Consider the following 23729-nt stretch of genomic DNA (forward strand, 5'->3'; position numbering starts at 1 on the left):
GGTGATGCATCACTGTTTAAAAGCTGGCCTTAGTATAAATGCTCCATGTTTACACATTATAGATGCAAAGCTTATCATCTAAGCTGTTTCTATTGTTAGACTGCTCTCTTTTTTTAGTGGTCCAGTAGCATTTTAAAAATTGGTTTAGTAGCAGTTAACTGAGTATGTGGTTATGTGTGTTCTTATTTTTGAGTTGCTAGAGGTTGAACATAGAGCATTATGCATGATGCTAAACAGTACATGCTATACACTCTACCCTCTGGTAAACTGAGTGGGCTTTTTTATTCAAACTAGTAATTCTCCATATTATAATGTACAAAAGAATGTAATTTTTACCTGTTGGATCATTTTTTAGCAAAAGCTTCGCATGTTTTCTTACTATGGCTGACTTGATTAGTGCTTATAAGTAGGTAGATGACCCTCCAGTGAGTAGACTTGGCTTTCTCTTGCATGTCATAGTGCAGTTGAAATGTGAAACTTGGCAGGCTAGTTCAAAAAGTAAAGAGAAAGAGCATGAGAGCTGGCCCAAATGCCCTTTTAGGATAACCTCAGTGACCGGGTATTTGACCCTGAAGGAAAGAATCCACTGTTGGGCTTGTCCGGCCACCACACAAAGAAGTATTCCTGTACAGTAGCACATCCTCCCCAAACACCGTCGAGTTTTGTGGAGCTTTTATTCCCTAGAAGGATAGCTGATGTTGAGCTTATGAGTAGATTGTCCCTCCCCTGCCACCCCAAAAAGTAAAAAGCAAAATACTCTTTGGCCCAAGAAACACACGAAGGCTTGAAGGTCACTGTGTAAGAGTGATCTTTCTGCTTGTCTACAGAGACGTTTGATTTCTGAGCCTTTCAAAGTCTTAATTTTATCATCCTCTAACACTTGACTGTTTCAGGACTGTGGTTGGCAGCTCTTGGTTTAAGCACCTCAGATGTGAGGTTAGAAGCTCTGCCTGCTGAGTTTGCTAACATTGTAGTAAAACTAGGAACTCCTCTTGGATTGGACTGGTGTCTTTGTAAGCATTAGAGCATGTGACAGTGTGAAGTCATTGTGCCTTGTTCTTCCTTACAGGTGAAGAGCAGAATAAAGAAGCGCTGCAGGATGTGGAAGATGAAAATCAGTGAGACATAATAAAGCCAACAAGAGAACACATCTCTGACCACCCTCCCTCCCCTCCCCTCCCCTCGGAAGTTCCCCATTGTCACTGAGAACCACCAAATTTGACTTTCACATTTGGTCTCAGAATTTAGGTTCCTGCCCTGTTGTTTTTCTTTATTTTTCTTTTTTTTCTCCCCTCCCCCTTTTTTAAAACAACAAACAGTTTTCAGAAGTTCTTAAAGGCAAGAGTGAATTTCTGTGGATTTTACTGGTCCCAGCTTTTAGGTTCTTTACGACACTAACAGGACTGCATAGAGGCTGTTTCAGCATTACTGTATTGTCTCCAGCCACATGCGGCAAGATCATCATTAGAAATGGAAATGACGTTTGAGAGCCATTAGACTTCTAGGTGATGCATCTAAGAAAGATTAATCACACGATAGAGGCGTATGTGCTGTCATTCTTCCTTTTTAATTGTTTAAATTGAATTTTATACCAATGTTTCAACTTAATTGGGTGTTAGCTTGAGGTGTTTCGGGGAGTTGGTTGCAATGGTTTTGCTGTAAAATGTGTTTGGAACTCTGCTGAAGTGTTGCTGAAAAGCTCAGCAATCCGTGGCTGCTCATTCTTGCCGACTCCTCCCCTCTGAAGCAGGTTAGCATTGAAGGTGGTATGGAAGCCTGCATGCGTGTTCAACTCTGTTCCTCCCCTCGCTCCTCAGCCTCCTTCCCGCCTCCTCCTTCGCTCGCTCAACCTCTTTTGTTCAGTATGTGTAACTTGAAGCTAATTTGTACTACTGGATATCTGACTGGAGCCACAGATACAGAATCTGTATTGTTCTTACTGAAACACAGCATGGAATTAACATTAAACTTAAATAAAACAAACCTAAATTAAAAATGCCAAATATATTACGCCTCCATCCTTTATACTTCTAAAATAAAATCTCTAGTCCAAACATATTTGACAGTATTGTTTGTCTGAATGTGGAAATATTCCCCATTTTATCTTCCATAAAACATTTGTTCCCAGTGATATGTACTTGGGGTGTGGGGAAACTGCTTGTACTGTGGTGTTGAACAACCAAGCCGATAGATGACATGTCCTGTCTTTCAAACGAGTTAGCAACACAATATTTATGTTTATCATTAAAGTACAACAGTCCTATTTAACACAGGTGTAGCTATGGATCATTTTCTATTGTGTAATGTTGGGGTGTACAACTAGATAAGGTTCAGCGTGTCAGAATAATCCTCCTTGGTATAAAGTGGTCTAAAGTAAAAGTACACTTCCTCACTGCAAAGCTAGCGGTAAGAAGAGAGCAATTGCCTCTCTTGTTATATCGTCCTTCCAGAAACATCTGCAACATGTGCATAGTTTGTGCAGAGGCAGTGTGTATGGTAGTGTGTGCACTTGGGTCTCCCTTACTTACCATTGCTGAATGCCGGAGGTCCTCAGAACACCTCCCAAGGTGTATCCAGTTCCGCAGTAGGCACTGGTGAGTGTTGGCATGGGCAGCACAGCGCGCTTGTAACTATCCCGAATCAGAAAACATCTCTCTGCAGTGCTGGGATTGAAAGAATGTTTGCGATTGGAAAACACTTTCTCTAAAATGTCACGCTACTCTTGTACTACTTAGTGGATGATGGGGCCTAGCTTTTTGATTTTCAAAGAGGAGGACCGTGGTTATTATGCAAGGTCACAGTCACATAGACTAGCTAACTCAAAGATGCCATTCTGCCTCACCTTCCCAAATTGTTAGGATTAAAAGCATTCACAGACTAGATTTTAGTTTTATCTTTAGGACATGCCAGCAGTTGAAATAATGACTTTGTGAATTTCTTTTCCATAAGGGGGTCTTCAGATGATTGGTCACTTTATAAGCCAGCATATGATTTCCAGATCAAGAAAGTTATAAAGCCTTGTGACAGTTTTTTAAGGCACTTAGGTAATGCGGACATTCAGAGAGTTACTGCACCGAACACTAATGCCTGTGTGACTCCTGAACTTGATCTAGTTAAACAGTGGAGACAGAGCTGGAAAAATGGCCCGGTGATTAAGAATACATTCTGTGAACCCAAGTCCCAGAACTGGTCACCCACCATTGCCTGTAATTCCAGTTCCAGCAGATCTGACACCTGCCCTCCACAAAACACCAGCAAGCATGTGGTGTATATACTCAAGATTTTTTTAAAAATAGTGTATCTTTAAAAATCAAAACTGAGGCCAGGTGGTGGTAGCATACACCTTTAATCTCACAGCACTTGGGAAGCAGAGGCAGGCGGATCTCTTGAGTTCGAGGCCAGCCTGGTCTACAGAGTGAGTTCCAGGACAGCCAGGGCTGCCCAGAAAAAAAAAAAAAAAAAAAAAAAAAAAACACTCTCAAAAACAGAAACAACCCTGAGGACATCCACCCCTATCCCCGAGAGCCTGATACTTCTGTGAGGTAGTCCTCACACAGTCTGTTAGGATGAAATAATGTCTTAATTTCATTAGTTTTGTTGTGAGGTTGGGGTCTCATGTTACTCAGGCTGGCCTGGGAATTCAGCTAAGGATGACTAACTTTCTTTCTCCAAGGTGCTGGGAGTACTGGTGTGTGCCACCACACCAGCAGTGGTGTAGGAGTGCTGAGGGTAAAACCTGGAGTTTGCACAGTGGACAGCACGAACCAATCAGGCTTTACCCCAACCTGGCCACTGTCCATAGTGTGTAGACTCCCTGTAGCAAGCAAACTTTTTAAAAAGAGGCATGAGCATTAACTTTTTTTTTTTTTCAAAATAAGAGTTTCTCTCTCTACACCTGGCTGTTATGGATGGAACTGGATCTGTAGACCAGGCTGGCCTTAAACTAGGAAATCCTCCTGCCTCTGCTTCCCAAGTGCTGGGATTAATGGCATGTGCCACTACTGCCCGGCCAAGTTTGTTTTTAAGTTTTATGTGTATGAGTGTTTCTCCTCTGTGTATGTCCCTGTTCCTCACAGAAGCCTGAAGGAGTCGATCGAGGCCTTAGAACTGGAGTTAGAGGCAGTTGTGAGCTTCCATGTGGTTGCTAGAAATCCTCTGTAAGAACAAGTTCCCTAAACGGCTTCTACGTCTCCAGCCCTCCGTGAGCATTTCCAAGCAAATTTGATAAGGAGAAAACCAACCTGTCTAGTACTCCAGGAAGTTGAAGCGAGGATCCCAGGTCAAAGGCTATCTTCAGCTACATAGTGAATGGACAGGCCAGCCTTTACTATATGAGGCCACAGAGAAATCTACCAAAGTAATTATGAAGTCAGGAGAGAGATCTCATATGCTAAGAGATGAGCAAGCAAGGAGGCTGTGAAGGTCCTGAGCCCGCAGGGATAGTCACTCCCACTGCCCAGGGTTGGGTTGCAAAGGGTGTCACCCAGAGTTTGAGCTCTTGGTTTTGTAGTGTCCTCTGAACATTGAGTTCAGTCAGAAATGTAGTTACATCTGCATTTTTATGTATAGTGATGTTTTGTCCGTGTGTCTGTACCGTGTGTGTGCAGTGCCCACAGAGGCCAGAAGAGTGTTGGACTCCTGGAACTGGGGTTACAGACTGTTGTGAGCCACCATGTGGATGTTGGGAATCTCCATCATCTGGAAGAGCAGCCAGTGCTCTTAACCCCTGAGCTGTCTCTGAGACAGTTTTGTCAGTTTGTTTTGAGACAGGGTCTTGTCACATTGCTTTAGCTGGTAGACCAGGCTGGCCTTTGTTTTTTGTTTTTTGTTTTTGTTTTTGAGACACAGTTTCTCTGTGTAGTTGTGGTGCCTGTCGTGGATCTCGCTCTGTAGGCCAGACTTGCAGAAATCTGCCTGGCTCTGCCTCCTGAGTGCTGGGATCAAAGGCGTGTACCACTGCCGGTGTAGACCAGGCTGGCCTTTAATTCCTGCCTTAATCTGAGTATTGAGATTAAAGGTATATTCCTCTGTGCCCAACAGTCCTGCTTTAAAAAAAAAAAGTGAGTGTTTTGACTGCACGAATGTATAGCTGTGCATCACATGCATACAGTCACATCGTCATTGGAGCTGGAGTTACAGACATTTGTGAGCTGTTGGGATTTGAATCCAGATCCTATGGAAAAGCAGCTAGTGCTCTCAACCTTGGAACCATCTCCAGCCTCTTTCCTCTTTTAAGAGATTGTGTGTGTGTCACACACACACACACACACACACACACACACTTTTCAAAAACATGGATTCTGGTGGCCAAGCAAGTCCTTGTGTTTGCAAAGCTACCTCTTCACCAACTGAGCAGTCTCCTGTCTACTGTGTATGGATTGTTGTTCCATCCAGCCATGGTAGAAAGCAAGCTCGAAATCAACAAAAACTAGAATATACCACACAAACTGGAGAGTGAACAACACATTGGAATACTGAGCCATTGGAAATGTAAAGGTTAACTAAAATTGAATGAAAACCAAAACAAAAAACCAGCATGCCAAAACCTATGGGGCACAATGAAAGCATTGCACAGGGCCGTTCATAGGTAGTTAGGTCTCACGTGATTCAACAGGGGCAAATCCCCAGAAGGGAAGCTGATCACTAGACCTAAGTGGAAGTAGGAGAAACAGTAGGAAGAATCAGTGAAACAAAGTTTTTTGAGATAATATCTGATTGGCACATCTTCAGCCAAATTCAAGTATAGACATGAACTTCCATGCCTGTCCTGGTTTTGGTTTTTGAAGACAGTGTTTCTACCTGTAGCCTTCGATGACCTGGAACTCACAGACCAAGATTGCTTCAAACTCACAGAGATCCTCTGTCTCCCAAGTGTTGGGATTAAAGGCGTGCGCCACCAGCGCCCAGCTGTCCCTGGCCAATTTTTCTCAAGTCGTACACAGCCTACCTGTGGTACTCTGCCCTTATTCCTTGCCCATTCCACTTGGTCACATTGGGCTCCTTGAAGTTTCCTCCCATACCAAGCTTGCCTCTGTTCCCTCCACCTGGAACAGATATTCACCCCCAGTGCCCTCTCTGGGCTCCTCGAGTCCATCAGATCCATCTGTGGAGGCCGCATGATCTCCCCAGGTGCCCAGCATTAACACTGTTCCCGCCCTGTTGAGACCTGCTGGCCAGTAACACCGATCCTGGTCGCGCAACCCCGGAGATCTGGACTTGAACCCTGTGTGTTTTGTACAAACATTTTAACTTCTTATTTAAAAAAATTATTGTGTGTTTGAGGGAGAGGAAAGGGTGGGGAAGGGAAGGAGGCAGGTTGTGAGAGTGTGCAAGCTGGCTCAGGTGTGTGGGGGTCAGAGGATAACTTCTGTTCTAATCCTCCACCTTGTTTCTCAGGTGTTTATTCCAGGTTAGTTGGCAGGAAGGCTCTGGGCAGTTTTCCATCTCCACTTCCCATCTGGCACCAGGAGTTGCTGGGATTATTAATTTGTCAAATTACATCCTGATTTTTTTTTGAGACAGGGTCTTTTAACTGTGTAGCCTTGGCTGTCCTGGAACTGGATGTGTAGACCAGGCTGGCCTCAGACTCAGAGATCTGAGTCTGCCTCTGCCTTCCGAGTGCTGGGATTAAAGGTGTGCGCCACAACCGACAGTATCTTGCCCTTTTTTGTTTGCTTTGTTTTTTTGAGACAGGGTTTCTCTGTGTAGCCCTGCAACTTCCTCTCTAGACTGTGAAGGCCTCGAACTCAGAGATCTACCTGCCTCTGCCTCTGGAATGCTGGGATTAAAAGTGTAGGACACCACTGCCCGGCTTCATCTTGCCTTTTTAATTTGGGTTCTAGGAATCACATTCAGGTCCCAAAGCTTGGGTGGCAAGTGCATCTGATCAGCCCCATATATATATTTGAACTTAATGAGCCTTGATTTCCCCATCTGTAACTTGGGAGCCTGTTTCAAATGGGATCTTAGTGAAGGGTAAATGTGGGGCAGGAGGATCACCATAAATTGGATACTAGCCTGGTTTACAAGTGAGACCATTTCAAAAAACAAAGAGTACACGTGACATGTAAATCCTAGTTCCCTCTCGTTTGTACCCTCCGGATCTTCCAAGGAGTCTCCCGGGCCAGTGCGATCACAGTACAATGTTTCCATTTACTTTTGAGTTATATATCGTTATAAATATTAACAAATAAGACTTAAAAAGGACACCTTCGGGAAGGTCAGACGAAAAGTACAAAAATTGTGTCGTGGCGCTGCAGTTTGAGGACGTACTCTGCAGCCGTCACGTGGTAGTAAAACTGTAAGCAGTGCACGAGGCCGCGTCGACGACAGCCAGCGTCCATGCATCGGGAGGTTCGCTTGGCTGGAGGACAAAGGGTGGGACATGCTTGGTCCGGGCTCGGCAGGCGGGCCGGCCGCGGAGGTGCAGCTCCTCGTTCTCGCCACTAGAGGTCAGGAGGTCACCGCCTCAGGGTTGGAAGACGGCCTGTTCGGGGATTGGCTAATGGTAATGGTGGCGGCGGGCACGGCGGAGACCGGGACGCTAGGTGGATGACAGGACTTTGGAATGACCTTTGTTTTTGGTATCAGATTTCCTCTCTGCAGCGCTGTTGGACCAGAAGCAAGATACCCGTTTGGAGTGAAAGGATGAACTGATTCTGCAACTTCTCAGAGAGCTTTAACAGAGATGGAATGCACTGGGGCTTTAGACCAGCCAGGACCCCGGGAAAGTTCCATCACTTTAGTGGGCTCCTGCTTGGGCACTCACACGTAAGCCAGCTGGCTAGAAGCCCTGTCTCCCACCCAGGGTTCACAAGGACCATCTCTGAGGCCACGCCCACTTACTGCTCTGGACAACAGGTTCTTGTCCCACCTGAGCGTGCTCTCTTGCTGGGCCTCGGCAGTCACCTAATGTCTAACAAACACTTCTGTATCATCAGGGAGGCTGCCAGGCTCCTCTCAGAACAGGGCACCCCGAAGGCCAAACACTGAATTACTCAGCTCAATCAGGTGTGTTGAAACGCCCTCCTTGGGCCCCAAGAGGCTCCCATTTCTAGCTGTGTGGGGAAAACACCAGCCTTGGTACTAAGTCCCTTGACCACGGGCTAGGCGTAGGGCAGCCGAGTTCCAGGGCTTGGCTGTGGTCTTTTGGTAAACTCTAAATGGCACAGATGATTTCAAAGCCAGCTAGAGGGTGAGGTGCCCGGCACTAACGAGATGCGCCTGTAACAGACCTCCCGAAGCCCCCGCGGCTCAGGAGGGTAAGGAGTCCTCAGCCTCAAAGGGCTTGGGCTTAAAACTGGGTTCAGCCCCTCCCAGCTTGGTGGCCCTAGAAGTTTACCAACTTCTCCGAGACCATTTCATTTGTAAAGTGGGTTGACAAAGCCACTGTGCCCCCCCCCCCCAAGATGGTGAAGAGTCAGTGAGAAAGTGTCTGTCAGCGCACTAACATAGGCAAAGCCTTCCCAAGAGGGAAACCCAGTCTCTATAAGCAACAGGTGCCCGGGTGCTGTGGGGGACAGAGACCTCTTCCCTGCCATGCGGGGAAGGCTGGGGAGCACTTGGGATTGGATCATGATCCGTGGCCCCGGGGCCTTATTTTAGCTGTAGGAGGGTGCTGGGCTTAGGGTATCTTCCCTCTTGGGAACTCCGTGCCTGTCACCCAGTGATGGGTCCAACAAATGGGGCTCTGAGATGGTGGCGGAACTCCTTGGTTCTCCGTTTCTCCTGTCTTCCTGGAGCCCCCGTTGGCAGGAGACATTTGGGCGCTTCAGGATTGACATGTGTGGCACCCTACCCCAGAAAGTGAGGCCAGAGCTCTCAGCTCCTGGGGGCAGAAGGTCCACCCCTACACCTTCCCCCAAACAAGGCGCTGACTTCCACCGCTATTCCTAGGGCAACCCACCGTCCTGGTAGGTCTAGGATGCCATGGAGTCTTGTGGGACCCAACACCAGCCTGAGCTGAGGGGATGAGGAAGGGAGAGGTGGGCAGGCAGGAGGAACTCTTGCCCCTTTTCATGCTGGTAGGGTCCCTTTCTCTCTTCTCTACGCTGCGGGAAAGAGGCTTCTGCTGAGAACAGGAGCAGTGAGTACTGAGCCCCCTTGGGAGCAAGATCAAATGGGAGAGCTTGGGTTTGAAGAGTCAACCTCAGTTTCCCTAGAGTGCTTGTACACATTCCCGAGCCCAGCTCCTGCCTCAAAACCTAATGCTGCCCCAGAGCAACCCTGGGCCCCCATGGCTCTCTGTCTGTGTCCCCTGGCATCTGCCTCAGGCCTCCTAATCTCTGTATTTGGCTTTCTCTTAGCTTCAGAGCCACGGCTGGCTTCTCAAGGCTGCGCTGAACCCCGACTCCCGCCAAGACGCCTTCCCTGCCCTCCACCCTCTAGCGGTCAGCAGTACCCACAGCCCCTGCAGACAACTGGCTGGTCCTGCGTGCCTCACTCCTCTGTGGCTATGTGTAGACCAGATCCTCTGCTAGTCAGGGACTCCCCGCCCCTGAGATGCACAGGCTCTGTTCATCAATACACCAGGCACGAGGAAGTTGGAAGCTCCAGTTGGCTACATGGTCTGTCGGTCCTCGAGTCCTGGGCTCCGCCGGCCCATAGTCCTTCCTCTGTGGTCCCCAGGCAGCCAGGGTACCCCAATTTCTGAGCTTGCAGCGTGTGTTCCACCCCTCACCTGCAACAGGTCCTCACCCTAGATAGCCCTTCCTTTGGGTGGAGCTGAGGCCCAGAATTTCTCCCAGCTCCAGCCCTCTTGGGCCCCAGGGGGTTGAAATCGGGTCCAATGTTGTGTCTTCTTGTCCCTCCAATGGGGCAGGGCTGGATGCTCTGTGGCCTCCAAGCGGGGGCTACAGTGGCTGTGTCCGAGTAGACAACCTGGACCTTGCCCCTTGTGAGGGGCCACAGCCCTTGATGGCAGTTGAGAAAGCCCAGGGCGGGGCCTGTGTGGGCCGGGTGGCGTGGTGGGTGGCCGCAGACGGGACAGTCAGTCGCTGAGCACAGCCCCCGGGAGCTCGTTGGTGAGCGTGTGCCAGCGCTCGATCCTCTTGTCCTTGTTCTTCAGGCAGTCAAACCAGTGCTTCAGGCGCTCGCCCTTGGCATTGATGCCCAGCACCACGCCACCTGTGGAAGAGGCCAGAGGGGCAGCCGGGGATGCAGTGACTCTGTCTGGGCCCTCCCTCCGGCTCAGCTGTGGGTGGACAGCATCTGGCTTCCAGCCACACCCTGCCCACCTGACCCGGTGCTTGCTGTCATATTCTTCCTCTGCTAGGGACCAGAGCAGTGTGGGGCAGGATGCCATGACACACATTAGGGACGGAAAAGGGAAGGGAGGGCTGCAGTGGCCTACTGTGCACCGGAAACACCCACCAGAGACTCGGGCTCTGAGTCCAGCCTCAGATGCTGACCGTCATCACTCTAGGTCCCCCACCAATTGCTGTGAGCCCTTCCCAGGGCCCCTTCCCTCTCTGGGCCTGTCTCTTGTCACGAGTTCAGTCCGGGGAGTATCCGAGGTCCCATGCACTAGGGGTGAGTGGTTCTTGGACCCATATCTGCCCAGGACAGGCACACGGCTAAACAGCATCTCCCTTGTGTTCCTTACCGATGAAATCATTGGATTTGCCAATGTCATAATCCCAGACAGTGACCTCCAGGGTCTTCTTGGCCAGGTCTCCATGCTTGATCTCATAACAGAACTCCTGCTGGCCAGAAGAGGGTGTTAGAGCCAAGGCCACGGGCTGAGAGGGGTCTGTGATGTGCTGAGGGGTCGAAGGGGTCAGTGTGTGATGCCTCTAGCCAGTCTGCCGCTTCTGCCTGATGGGAGACTAAGCAGGCCCCACCCTCCACCCCCCTGCCCTTCCAGTCCAGAAGCTGCCCCAGATGCTGCAAGACCCCCTGGCTGCAATTAATCGTCCAGTGAAGAGTCTCTGTCATCCTTCCTCTAGGGCTGGCCTGGCTCCTGCCTGTGAATCCTGGGCTGAGTCAGGCCTGAGGCGCTCTGGTGTTTCTCCCGACTTGCTCAGTGAAGAGCCCCAGGCCTGGGTGCCACCCTCTGTTCTGAGGACCTGGGCACCCAATTGTCCTGTCTGGCCTTTAGGCATTGTGCCGTGACCTTCTCATCTACCAAGTTCAAGTTTGAGAACTGTGCAACTGAGTTCCAAATAGAAACTGCAAAAAAGTCCCACAGAATGTTAGTAAGTTTGTGGTTTTGTGTTGACTGTATTCACAGCTGTCCTGCCACGTCTGCTGGGGTGTCTTAAATCCTCACATCCCACCTGGACTGTCTCCCCATTGTCTTCATACCTCCCTTCCCAACCCTGTCATCTGGAAGGGACCCGAGAACCCAGGAGCCGCTCAACATTCCCTCTTTCTCACCCCTACCTCCATCAACAAGACCTTCTAGAAGGTTCCTTAGTCCCATGTGCGTCCCCACTGCCGAGCAATCCGGTGGAGCCTTACCCACCATGACCGAGGGCGCTTCCGGCAGCTGCTCCCCACCCGCTCATCACTTTCCAGTTCCCACAGTGCCCCTTTGGGAACCAGGTCCCTCCAGACCCCCACCCAGCCCAGGGGAGCCCCACAGCCCCTCGTGAAGCCCAGCCGCGCCCCCCCCCCCCAGCCTGGCCATACCTCATTGAACTCCGGGTTTAGTGTTTTCTTTTTCACTGCGGTCTTATGCTTGGATTTCTTGTCTACATCTGGCTTCAGGTATCTGGAAGGATAACTGGGGACAGTCAGAGGCTGGGGAGCGCCGTGGCCTGCGGATGGTGCTAGCAGGGTGCCCAGCCTGCCCAGCCTGTGGGCAGCACTGAGGCGGCTGCATGTTTACCCAAGCACACCTGCGTCCTCGGAAGAGGATGTATCTTTGTTTTCTCTGGAAATCTGATCTTTACAAAGCTCGCACCCCCCCCCCGCCCCCAGGAAAGCCAGTTTTGTAAAGCAGGGGTTTGCCCCTTGTTCAGGAATTGTAGTTTTTGTTTTTTAAGTGGGGGGTGGTGGTGGGGGACATTGCAGTGCTTGATACTTGAACCCAAGATCTCCTGCACATAAGGCAAATGCTCTACAAGCTATTCTTAGCTCCAGCCCCAAGAGCTAAGAGCCTGAACACTCCCTCAACACCAGATTTATTAAGAACTCACACACTCCATTCTTTTTAAGTGTAAAATTCCATTTTTCAGCATACCCTTGGAGCTGGGCAAGCATCATTCCTTTGTTGGAGCCTTTGAGGAAGGCGCTCTTTTGGCCGTTATCAGGGATGATTCCTCCAGAGGGATGGTGAAACTCATGTCCCTCCCTCCTTAGATTCCCCCCCCCCCAAGACAGGGTTTCTTGGTGTACCTGTGGCTATCCTGGAACTCACTCTGTAGACCAGGCTAGCCTTGAACTCAGAGATCCACTTGCCTCTGCCTCCCAAGTGCTAGGATCAAAGGCATGTGCCATCACTGCCTGGCCCCTCCATAGGCTTTAATCCACCCTAGGCCCAGAGAGGTGGAGTGCCTTGCCCACGGTCACATGACTGGCAAGAGTGGTGCTTGGAAGCCAGGCTCAATCTCCTTTCTCCACGACAGGGAGGTCATTCACAGGCTGGGAATGCAGGAGGCCTCTGAACTCTCGTAGAATCTCCCACCCTGTCCCTGCACAGACAACTGTGTGACAAATGCCTTGTTTCTGCTGTGTGTTCTACTCAGTGGTTGGCACTGGGGACCTCAACACAGTGAATGACTAGTTTCCTCGAGGTTTAACATGCCCAAAGGCCTGCCAACAAGAGTCAAGCTTCTTGCCTGGTTTTTTGCCAAACTTTGGCCTTGGAAAAGCTGAGTGCTGTTGTTTAAAAATCCTTACTGGAGGCCCAGCAGGCTGCTGGGTGTTGTGGAACCATCTTTTTATACATGGTGAAGATGTGTTGCTCTCATTGGTTTAATAAAGAGCTAAATGGCCAATAACTAGGCAGGAAGAGGTTAGGTGGGACTTGCAGACAGGGAGAGAGCTCTCTGGGATGGAGAAGGGCAGAATCACCAGTCAGACGCAGAGAAAGTAGGACATGTACAAGATGAGGTAACAAGCCATGAGCCATGTGGCAGCAAGTAAATTGATAGAAATGGGTTAATTTAAGTTATAGGAGCTGGTTAGGAACAAGCCTAAGCTATTGGCCGAGCATTTATAATTAACAATAAGTCTCTGTGTGGTTATTTGTGAGCTGGCTGGTGGGACAGAGTTGGGCGCTTTGCACTTGCTGCCCAAGCCCACCCATGTGAGTGTGGATACTCCCCTATCCCTCTGCCTAGAGCACACACAGTGGAATGAGAGAAAGGACTGACTCCTACAAGTTGTCCTCTGACCTCCACATCCGTGAGCTTTAGTCTCTTAGGATGGTTAGGGTGACCCTGAACTCCTGATCCTCCTGCCTCCACTTCTTAAGTGCTAGTATTACAGATGTGACCATCACACTCAGCTTCAAGTTGAGGTTCTGTTACATATACAATACTGCCTTGTTAAAACACATATTAGAAAGTACATGTTAGCTGGGCAGTGGTGGCGCATGCCTTTAATCCCAGCACTCAGGAGGCAGAGGCAGGCGGATCTCTGTGAGTTCAAGGCCAGCCTGGACTACAAAGTGAGTTCCAGGAAAAGGCGCAAAGCTACACAGAGAAACCGTCTTGAAAAAAAAAAAAAAAAAAAAAAAAAAAGAAAGTACATGTTAACAAGGATTGGTGGTAAGAAAGAGAAATGAAAATGTATGTCGACACAAACACTCCTGGATTTGTTTTGTATTTGTGACATAGTTTGCTATACAGCCTGGCTTCCCTGGAACTCAGTGTGTAGACCAGGCTGGCCTTAAACTCCCCACCCTTTGCCTCCGCCTCCCAAGTGCCGAGATTTCATGTGTGCACAGCCTTGCCCGAACTGTATGTCAATGGCTGCTTTACACACAATCATGCAAAACTTAAACAACCTACATGTCCTTCAACTGGCAAGCGGATGAACAATGAACTCATGTTTTACATACATGCTGAGAGCTATGCAGCCATGGAGTCTCCAGTACATGTACTGTGAGGGTGAACCTTGGACAAATCATTCATTGCAGATGAAGCCTGGCCTGAGGCAGCATCCATCTGATGTTTGCTGTGAAATCTGGGGAAGGTGACTGTTGTAGAATATTATCTTAGGATGTGTAACTTTTGTTTATGTTGCATTTGTTTAACTCTGTGAAGCTGTGTTGTTTTGCCTATCTAAAACACCTGATGGTCTAATAAAGAATTGAATGGCTGATAGCGAGGCAGAAGAGAGAAACAGGCTGGGTTGGCAGGCAGAGAGAATAAATAGAGGGAGAAATCTGGGAGGAGCAAGAAGAGAGATGGAGGAGTGAGAAAAAGGAGGAGGTAGCGAGAGCAGGAGGACTCCAGGGGCCAGCCACCCAGCTGCACAGGGTAAGAGTAAGATTTACAGAAGTAAGAGAATGGGAAAAGTCCAGAGACATAAAGGTAGATGGGATAATTTAAGTTAAGAGAAGTTGACAAGAAACAAGCCAAGCTAAGGCCAGGTATTTAGAATTAGGAATAAGCCTCCCTGTGTGATTTATTTGGGAGCTGGGGGGCCAGTACCCCAAAAGAGCAAAAACAAACAACAACAAGAGACGCTACTGGGATAGACAACAGGCCAGAGGATGCCAGGAGCTAAGGAACTTCTGGGGTAAGAGCAAAACAGCTGACTTTCTGTATCTGCTGGTCCTAGACCCTCAGATTCAACCATCTCAGGGTTGGATTTGGTGGTGCACCCTTGGAATTCCAGTTTTTGGAAGACTGAGGCAAGAAGATTACAAGTTCATGGCCTGCCTGGGGTACATAGTGAGATCCTGTCTCAATCCCTACTCTCCATCACTCAAAGAAAAAGGAAGAAACTTCACCTGTACCAATCTCTCCAGCCTTTCCTCATCATTACTCAGAGACAGGTAACAAGTGTTGCTGTGGTCTTAGGCAGGGGGGAGCCTCGAACTGTGAAAACATCCTGTTAGGGCTTCAGTCAATTTGTCTGTGCAAGTCAGCACCAAAGAAGACCTTAGGTTCTGCGTCACCCTTTACATGACCTGGAGTTGGAGTCCACCCAGCAGATTGGCACTGAACACGGTTTAAAACGTTCATGCCATATTGGTTCTGCATCTCTGTCCCAAGAGAAATGTAGCGTGACAGGTGGGGGGCGACACACCCCGCTGACCTCCCAATCCTGGTGCTCCATGCCTCCCTGTCTCCACTCAGGATTGCCCTGCGTGGTTCAAGAAGGGCAGTGGCCCTCAGTGTCTGTGTAGATGCACTCCAGGGCACATCTCTACATGTCCAAGTTCCTACATTAAATGAGCTGGCGCCTGCACGGAACCTTGCCACAGCCCGCCGTAGGCTTCTAAGTGGTCTCTAGGTCACGTATTGATACCTAAGCCACGGAAATGCTGCATACGTGGCCGTTACTCTGTTGCTTAGGAATAATGACAAGGAAAAAGTCTGCATGTGCTCAGAAGAAGGCTTTTTTTTTTTTAGATTTTAAAATTGTGTTTTTATTTTACGTATATCTGTGAGCACCTGCATGTATGTATACACACCACATATACACCTGGTGCCCTCTGAGACCAGAAGGTGGCGTCAGAGCCCCTGGAACTATGTTACAGGGATTGTGAGTCGAGCTGACTTCTTCCCCAAGGCTCCTCTCTGGAGAGTGTCCCTGTGAACTCAGTGACAACTCACATCATTTGTGAAGAGCTCCAGGCATCGAGGGTGGGTTCTTGGCATCTGTCACCTTCGTCTCCAAAAGCTCACCTGCTTCTACCTGCCTCCTGGATCTCTGAGTGCAGCCTGACCCAGCCAGGTCTACCCTTGTGGGACCCAGGCCACTGTACAAACTCTAGCCAGTGTCTGTCCTTAGTGCTACTGTCAGTGGTAGAGAGGATAGACACAGGGCTGGGCACACACAGGAAGACTTGGCAAAGGTCTCTTGCCGGCCCCCCTAGTCTCCTGGCTCCTGGCACTGGCCCTGCCTCCTCCCCCAACTTGCTTGTGAGCCTGGCTCACTAGTGACCTTGCAACCCTAGGCCCCAGGTTTGATCTCCAGGACTGCATGTTCATGTGCGGTGGTTCACACCTTCAATTGCAGTGGTCAGGGGGTAGGGGCAGCGTGATCTCCATCCAGTTCAGGGTCATCCTTGGCTACACAGTACAATCAGGGGCAGCCTGGAATACATGTGACCAGTGTCCTCCCATCACCGAAAAGAGAGGACTGTTCTCTCTCCCCGTGGGTGCCCCTTGTGCAGGCTTCAGTTTCCCCATCTGTGAAATGGGATAGCTGGCCCTTAACTCCAGAGTCACAAAAGGAACCCAGAAGAAAACACCCTGGCGAACAGAGCCCCATTGCTCTGAGGCGACCCTCTTAGTGACTGTCATGCTGGGCTCCAGCTCCAGCCACGCAGGAGAGCAGGGGAACCAGGCACAGGCCTGGGCACACGCACACTCACGTTTTCACGTAGGGGTCTGAGTAGCCGTTAGCGTCCATGGCGGCCAGATGTGCACAGCGCACGATGCCCACCAGCAGGCCCTGCTTCTGGGAGCTGTACTTGAGTGAGATGAGGATGCGGCCCCGCTCCTCCAGGGACTTGTCCTCTGCCTTGTCCACCTGTAGGAGAGGGTGGTCACTCTGCTGTCCTGGTCTGCTTCCACCTTCCTGGCTAAGCAGTAAGGCTGTCCAGAACCTCACTCTCCTGGTGTCTACTCGCCGACGCTCAGCCAGGCTGGGATCTACAAAGGTCTATGGAACCCGGGGGCTGGGGGTGCAGCACTTGCCCAGCACAAGTGAGGTCCCTGGGTCCCTCTCCAGCTTGGAAAGAAAGGAAGGCGGGGAGGAAGGGGAGACAGGCAGGCAACGTCTGTGTCCTTAAGTAAAATTTTTCTGGAGCACAGCCTGGCCCCTCCACTTCCATCTCTCCGGAAGCTGTTTTTGCCTACAGCAGGAGAAGTGAGTGTCAGGGACAGAGGCAGCCTGTCTGCAGGGCCTGATGCATTTATGACCCGGGTAGGAAGCCTGCCCCGGCCTGCTCGGCCTTCTTCACACTGAAGCCTCTCTGTGGACATCTGCTCTGAGCTAGTGAAGCTCTCCTCCATGTCTTTGCTCCGTTTCGCCTACTCCCAGGAATTCTGCAGGGTGCCCCCCATAGCCTAAATGACAGAGCTCTGCTACTTTCTGAGCCCAAGGCAGCTAGAAGTCCGGTGGGAAGACGGCCAGCCCCTCCCAAGCAGACCCAGGACCCACTTCAGGCTGAGACTTTAGCTCGAGGCCTCCACATCCCATCCCTCCATGTCCCGACAGCGGGAGTCCTCTCCATTTCCCATGCTCCCCTAAAGTCATCCAGACATGCACAGGTGGAAGCCCATGTCCCCTGAGGGTCCCTCCTCAGAACCTGCCAGGCTCTTCTTTTACAGGCTCGGCCTCTGCCTGCAGCTGTGCTCTGCTTGGGACTGACCTGAGTCCCTATGTGGCCAGGTCCAAACCTTGCTGGAGATGAGAGTCCTGTGAGATGAGGAAGGGATGGAGGCCTGGGACCCACAGGCCTTTCTCCAACTTTAATGCCCAGAGCAGACATGGCTAATTGATCCCAGCACTCACCCTGAATTCAAATGCAGCCTCGGCATCCTTCTCAACCCAATGACCAACAGTGCAGGGATGTGATTCTGGGCTCTGCATGTATATATACAAGCAGAGATGTTTTCAAAGGAAGATGACACTACCATACTTTAGACTGCTTCATTTGACCACCACGGAACCAAGTATTTACTTAGAACAAGTAATATAGAGTATAAAACCTAAAACCACCAAACTATGTCCTTACAACCAGAGTGGTTATCTCAAATGTCACCCTGTGGTCAGTGTGTCTCTCCAAGCTGGCCAATGAGCAACACGGCACATTCACGGGAGGCTTAGCAATGGCCAGAGCATGCCCCAGGGACACACACAACACACATGTATCCAGATCCACACACATGTACACACTTACACACAGTGTGCACACGTGTACATACACTTCCTACTCACTCATGCATTCATGTGCACAGAGTCGTGGGTTTTTTGTTTTTGTTTTGTTTGTTTTTTTCAAGACAGGGTTTCTCTGTGTAGCCCTGGCTGTCCTGGAACTCATTCAGTAGACCAGGCTGGCCTCGAAACTCAGATCCATTTGCCTCTGCCTCTCAAGTGCTGGGACGAAAGGCCTGCACCACCACGCCCCACTGAGTCTTGTGCATATCCGAGGTCAGAATTCATGGACAACAAAGCATCATAGGAGCTGGTCGTGCCTTCTTGAGGGGTGCAGGCCATTTGGAAAATTTGGGCCACCCCTGGCAAGTGACCCATACCACACCAGCAAAGGTTCTACCCATCTGCACTTGAGTGGAGAGAATGTGATATGAGAATACAATCTGAGGTTACGCACATAGGCAGTGTCTCAGCTCGGGGTGGATTCCCAGGGCTGGGCTTGGGCCTAGCTTGCTGAGTGGCCATGTCCCAGGCTCCAGACCCTGCCAAGCCTGGTATACAGGGGTTAAATGCTGGACTTCCTCCTCACTGCTGTTCCTGGCTCAGGGTTTGGGAAGACAGTCATGTCCTGAGCATTGGGCAATGGAGGGCTTAGCTTGTCTTGGCCCTGAGCACTGGGGCTTCCCCTAGACTCTCTGCCCCTCAGCCTCTATAAGCAAGATGAAGGAGTGGAGAGAAGGCAGGCAAAGAGAGAGAAACACACCAAGACTGTCAGAGGGCTCAGCTGTTGAAGGCAGCGGGGTCAGATTTGCCCCGACATCACGCTGAACAATTACAGTGTCTAAGAAAGAATTATGTGCTGTCTCCTCTGGGCATCTCACAGCACTCCCGGCCGAACATGTTCCAACTGCGTTGCCCCTCGTGAATGGCTCTCTCCTCCCTCTGTGCGCCCAGGCCCCAGCCCTGGAACCGCCTTTGTCCCCAGCCAGCCCGACTCATGCTATCTGGTACTTGGCTCCAGCCCCTCCCTCCCTCCCTTTGGTCAGCCCGAGCCCAGCAGGCAGGGAACCTGTTAAGGTATCGCCATGCCCTGCCTTGAGACATAGACCTGTACTCTTAGCTACCGAGAAAGCTGAGACAGGAGAATCAAGAGTTCACTGCCAATCTGGGCGACCAAGCGAGTTCGAGGCCAGTCTGGGGAACTTAGCAAGACGGTTTCATAGGACAGTTACCAGGGGGTGGGGAGAGGCCCAGCCAGTCAAGTGCCGGCTGTGTAAGTCTGGATCCCCAGCATCACTGGAAAGCTGGGCAGAGTGGTCCAAATCTGCGTGGAGACAGAATCCTAGCTCAGGGGCTAGCCAGACCAGTTAGTGAGCTCGGGCTTCAGTGGGAGACCCTGTCTCAAAAAATGAGGTGGAGAGCAATTGAGGAAGATGCTCCATGTTGACCACAGGCTTACACATTCATACATCTATCCGCTGTACACACACACACACACACACACACACACACACACACACACACACACACACGAAAAATTTAAAATCTGCAAAAGTACAATTTTAAAGGGGCTGAGGATGTAGCGCAGTGGAAGAGTGCTTGCTTACACACACAAGGTCTTAGATTTAACCCTCCGCTTGCACCTTAGCTTAGCAACCTCTATGGAAAGGGAAATGATCCCCTGCCACTTCTGTGGCATCCCCGCCTAGGCTTGCTCTGTCCACTGTGCTCTCTGCTCCACCAATTAGCCTTGCTCCTGCCCCATCAACCAGCAGCGAGTCCCTTCTCTGTCCCTGCAATGGTGCCGAGAACACAGGCATCGGCACACGGTAGAAGCTCAGTAAACTCCCGTTTGGCTGGGGTGCCGGAGCCTTCCTCCACTCACCGGCAGTTGTTTCTCCAGGCAGATGCTGAACGTCTTGGTGTGGTTGGGTTTCAGCTTCTTCAGGGGCACTCGAGTCTCGCCGATGAACTCATTGTGGCGGAATTTGTCCTCGTCACACACGGAGATCCTGGGGGCGAGTGGCTGCCACAGTCAGTGGGAATTCATAAGTGGCAGGGTGTCCCCGGGTGGGGTGTAGGCACGGGGGCCCTCACCCACCTCAGGGTCTTTCGGATCATGTCCTCATCTGTGATCCCGTAATAAGTGAGGGTCTCGTTCCATGTGGGGTTCAGCGTGTTCCTCAGAGTTTTTGTTCTGAGCTTATTTGCCTGGAAAAAGAGAGAGATCTTACTGGTTCTGAACAAGTGTGGCCAAAAAGCTAGCCGGCCTGCTCCCTCCACCCACGACGGAGCCGATATCTGACCCAGTGGGGGAGACCTGAGGCAGGAGGTGAAACCGACACCGTTCATTTGCTGACTTAAAAACAGCAAGCTTATTGGAGGCATGTGAGTGGCCCCTGTGGTCACAGAGGTCTTTGACAGCAAAAGATAGCCAAGAGAGACAGGACCAGCACAGCGGGAACTCGCTGGCTTCAGACCCCGGGCAGGGGCTGCCGCTGGGGAAGTTGGAAAGGAAAAGGAATGACTGTCCCGGCATGGACCAGCCCATGTTGCGTCTTGACTTCTGGTCTAGTCAGAGCAGCCTGTCTGGCTGGTGACCCGTGGAACAGGAAGGCGACGGTGTGTTTAAACGGCTAAGCTGTGGGAATTGGTTGAGGTAGCTACAGAAAGCTAACGTGAGGAGCATCCCACCCCTAGACCCCGGGGACAACAGCAGGGTAGAGGTGATGACTATGGGGTGGTTCTGCGTGGGGTAGGAAGTTGCCATGTTGCCTCATTCCCATTAGGAAGGTGAAGTGTCCAGCTTAATAGGCATTAGCTTAACCAAAGATGTTCCCCACCACCACATACACCATTACAAAAGAGATCCCTAACAAGACTGACCATGTCCCCAGCAACAACTGGACCACGTTCCTGGATCACCTGATGTCCCGATCCCTCCCTTTATGCAGGCTGTTCATTCTGCCTGGGATCCATGCTTTCCTAGTGAAAGCCTTGTGGGTGGACTACAGCCTCTGTGTTTTCATCTGCTTGCGGGGCCACCCAGCAGGGGAGCAGGAACAGGGGTTCTGTGGTCAAATAAACCAGGCTGATGGTACCCACTCAGTCCCCTTCATGAAGCCACAGAATCAGCAGACTGAAGGCTCTGACAGGTCCTGCCACCAAGAAACCTGTTTAACAGTATTTCCTTTTTAGGCAGGCGCTATGCATCCCTGGCTGGCCTGGATTTCTCTATGTATGTAGAGCAGTCTGACCTTTAACTCACAGGGATCCGACTGCCTCTGCCTCCTGAGTGCGGCAATTTAAAGGCGTGTTTTTTAAATATAATATACATTTTCAAATGGCTTCATATGAAATGTAACCTGGACATTCCCGAGGCCCAAATAGCAGATAGGTAACAGACTCATGAGGTCCCAGGGAGGCCATGAGCACCAAGCCAGTGCCATGTCTGGGGCAGAGGCCCTCACCTTGCTGGCTCCAGGCAGCAGGTGTAGTTTGACGTAGGGATCAGCCAGTCCATTGTGGTCCATCGGCTTCAGGCCCTGAGCAGAGACCAGAGAGGATGAGAGTTGATAACAAGGACACAAAGGGCCTCCTCTGCGACATCTCCCATCTCCCTGAGGATGGGAGGTTCTCAAGGGCCAAACAGTGTGGGGTAAGTTTCCCTCCCCCATACTTCGGCCCCGACTCATTTCACTCTCTACCTTCTTGACAACTGAACCCAGAAGACACAGCTCACGCTAAACTTGGGGAGGCCGGTCTCCCTGCCCACTACTCCTTGGACACTACTTCTTGTTGGGACCTCCTTCTCTGACCCCAAATCTCCATGATTTGGCTCTATACTCGTCCTCACGTTCCTTGTGGCAGCCTTTGTTCCAAGTCTGGGAGGCCAGCCGAGACTGCCAGCCATTGCCCTCTACGTTTGCTAGTTGGTATCCCTGGAAGTCACAGGCTGCCTGCCATGGAGGGTCCTTCCACAAGATGGCACCCCTTGCTAACTCTGATTCCAGCCGCCAGCCCAGGAATGTACAGCTCAGGGGAGGGACCCACAAGGGCCTCAGCTAACCTTCTGGGAATCATGTTTTCTCCTTTCAGTGAAGGCCCACGGGGCGAGGGAGGCAGCAGAGGTGTGCATGGCCCACATTCCAGATGGGTGGAGGAGGGAGGGATGGGCTCCTGGGCCAGGTGCCCCAGACCTTTCTCCCAGGTCTAGCTCATTGGGCCTGGAGGAGCTTCCAGGCAGGGCACCCACCCATGGCCTCTCTTCTGCTGTGGCCCCAGGCCCAGGCAGGGCACCCACCCATGGCCTCTCTTTTGCTGTGGCCCCAGGCCCAGGCAGGGCACCCACCCATGGCCTCTCTTCTTCTGTGGCCCCAGGCCCAGGCTCGGGAGCCAGAGCACAGCCCATGCACTGCCGAGTTAGTGGACCAGGCACAGTACAGTGTCAGCTTCATCACAGGTGAAGAGTTACTCATTCCCACAGTCTGAGGGACACAGAGCAGGGAGGGATGCAGATGCGGGGCTAAGGGGTGGGACCTCCCTCCGACCTCCCTCCCCTGCTCACCCCCTCAGAAGATATCAGACAAGCAGCTGGGGGAAGGGTGGGGATTTAAGCCAGGCCCAGAGCTACTGGGGCCTGACCTGGAGGCAGTGTGCGTGCCTTGCTAAGGGTGACATTCATACCAGCTAGCTTCACCTGGTAGCTCCTCACCCCCAGGGAGTACCGAGCAGGTGTCCTGGGGGATCCGGTGGGGGTAGCTGACGGCTCCTGTTTTATTTCTCTAATTCCTGCACACCCATTTGTCACGTTTACAATGTTATCACTCTTCCTCTTTTCTCTTGTAGATCTTTGAGCCAGGAGATTAACCAGAGATACTGCAGGCCCCACTTCTGAGGCCTGGGCACCCGTAAGGACTGGCTAGGGCAGGGGGCTGCTGGATGTCATGATGCCTGCTCTGCCCTTCGGATCCCCAGCCTGTGATGTGGTCCCTTGTTACTGCCACACCCTTCCACCTGGCAGGTCCCTGGACACAGCAGAGGGCCACACACTGCGCTGGAAGCAAGGGCTGGTGGGCTCAGCCAGAGGCTGGGTGGCTGTCCCTTCCGGGACTCCCTAGCTCAGGCAGCCTCGCTGGCCCTGAGTCTGGGGTCTGCCCTGCAGCATGGCAAGGTCCCAACCTCGCCTGTATGCACAGCCCCAGGAGCTGACTGGATCCAGAGAGGGGGTAGGAGGCCGAGTTCAGCCAGAGGTGGGAAAGGGGCTGTCTCCAGCAGATCCCATCAGCTTATTGTGTTTCCATGAAACCAAAGCAGATGCCACTGTCTCGGAGAGGGACAGGGGAGGTGCTGTGTGGGACAGTACTACCAGCACTGAGGGGACAGGAAGGAAGGTAGACGCTCCTCAAACCACCACGTTCCTGTCGTCCCTGCACCGCCCAGAGCTTGCTGTTTGCTAGGCATTCGGGAGTGGAACCTTCTGGACAGTCAAAGCTGGGGCTCAGTGCTCAGCCTGAAGGAGGGGGACAGACACCAGTTGGTGAGTCGGCCTGGTACACAGGGACAGAAACTGCATGACGCTGTACCTACCAGGTCCCTGGTGACAGTGGGGAGGGGCAGCTTGGACTGGGCAAGGAGAGGCAAGGGGTGACAGGCAACTGTTTCGTGGGCAAGGAATTTCAGTTCGGCAAGCTGAGAAGGCTCTGGGAGGGTCAGGGGTGACG

General features: G+C 51.3%; 2 protein-coding genes across 3 annotated transcripts in view; one reads left to right on the forward strand and one right to left on the reverse strand.

The window, feature by feature from the left end:
- Positions 1 to 2058, forward strand: part of Ywhae (tyrosine 3-monooxygenase/tryptophan 5-monooxygenase activation protein epsilon) — a 36394-nt gene extending 34336 nt beyond the window's left edge. For both annotated transcript variants that reach the window (XM_028866768.1, XM_028866770.2), the window contains one exon: positions 1070 to 2058. In XM_028866768.1, coding sequence (XP_028722601.1) covers positions 1070 to 1122 — 53 coding nt within the window. In that variant the 3' untranslated portion in view covers positions 1123 to 2058. The remainder of the gene's footprint in view (positions 1 to 1069) is intronic.
- A 5074-nt stretch (positions 2059 to 7132) lies between these two features.
- The window catches only part of Doc2b (double C2 domain beta), a 28168-nt gene continuing 11571 nt past the window's right edge, over positions 7133 to 23729 (reverse strand). Inside the window, exons 3-9 of the mRNA XM_028866771.2 lie at positions 21477 to 21551; positions 20108 to 20217; positions 19892 to 20018; positions 16499 to 16656; positions 11632 to 11713; positions 10604 to 10700; positions 7133 to 10125 (exon numbers count right to left, since the gene is read on the reverse strand). Coding sequence (XP_028722604.1) covers positions 9989 to 10125; positions 10604 to 10700; positions 11632 to 11713; positions 16499 to 16656; positions 19892 to 20018; positions 20108 to 20217; positions 21477 to 21551 — 786 coding nt within the window. The 3' untranslated portion in view covers positions 7133 to 9988. The remainder of the gene's footprint in view (positions 10126 to 10603; positions 10701 to 11631; positions 11714 to 16498; positions 16657 to 19891; positions 20019 to 20107; positions 20218 to 21476; positions 21552 to 23729) is intronic.

The sequence above is a fragment of the Peromyscus leucopus genome, chromosome 8b (genome assembly GCF_004664715.2).
Source record: "Peromyscus leucopus breed LL Stock chromosome 8b, UCI_PerLeu_2.1, whole genome shotgun sequence".
Classification (NCBI taxonomy): domain Eukaryota; kingdom Metazoa; phylum Chordata; class Mammalia; order Rodentia; family Cricetidae; genus Peromyscus; species Peromyscus leucopus.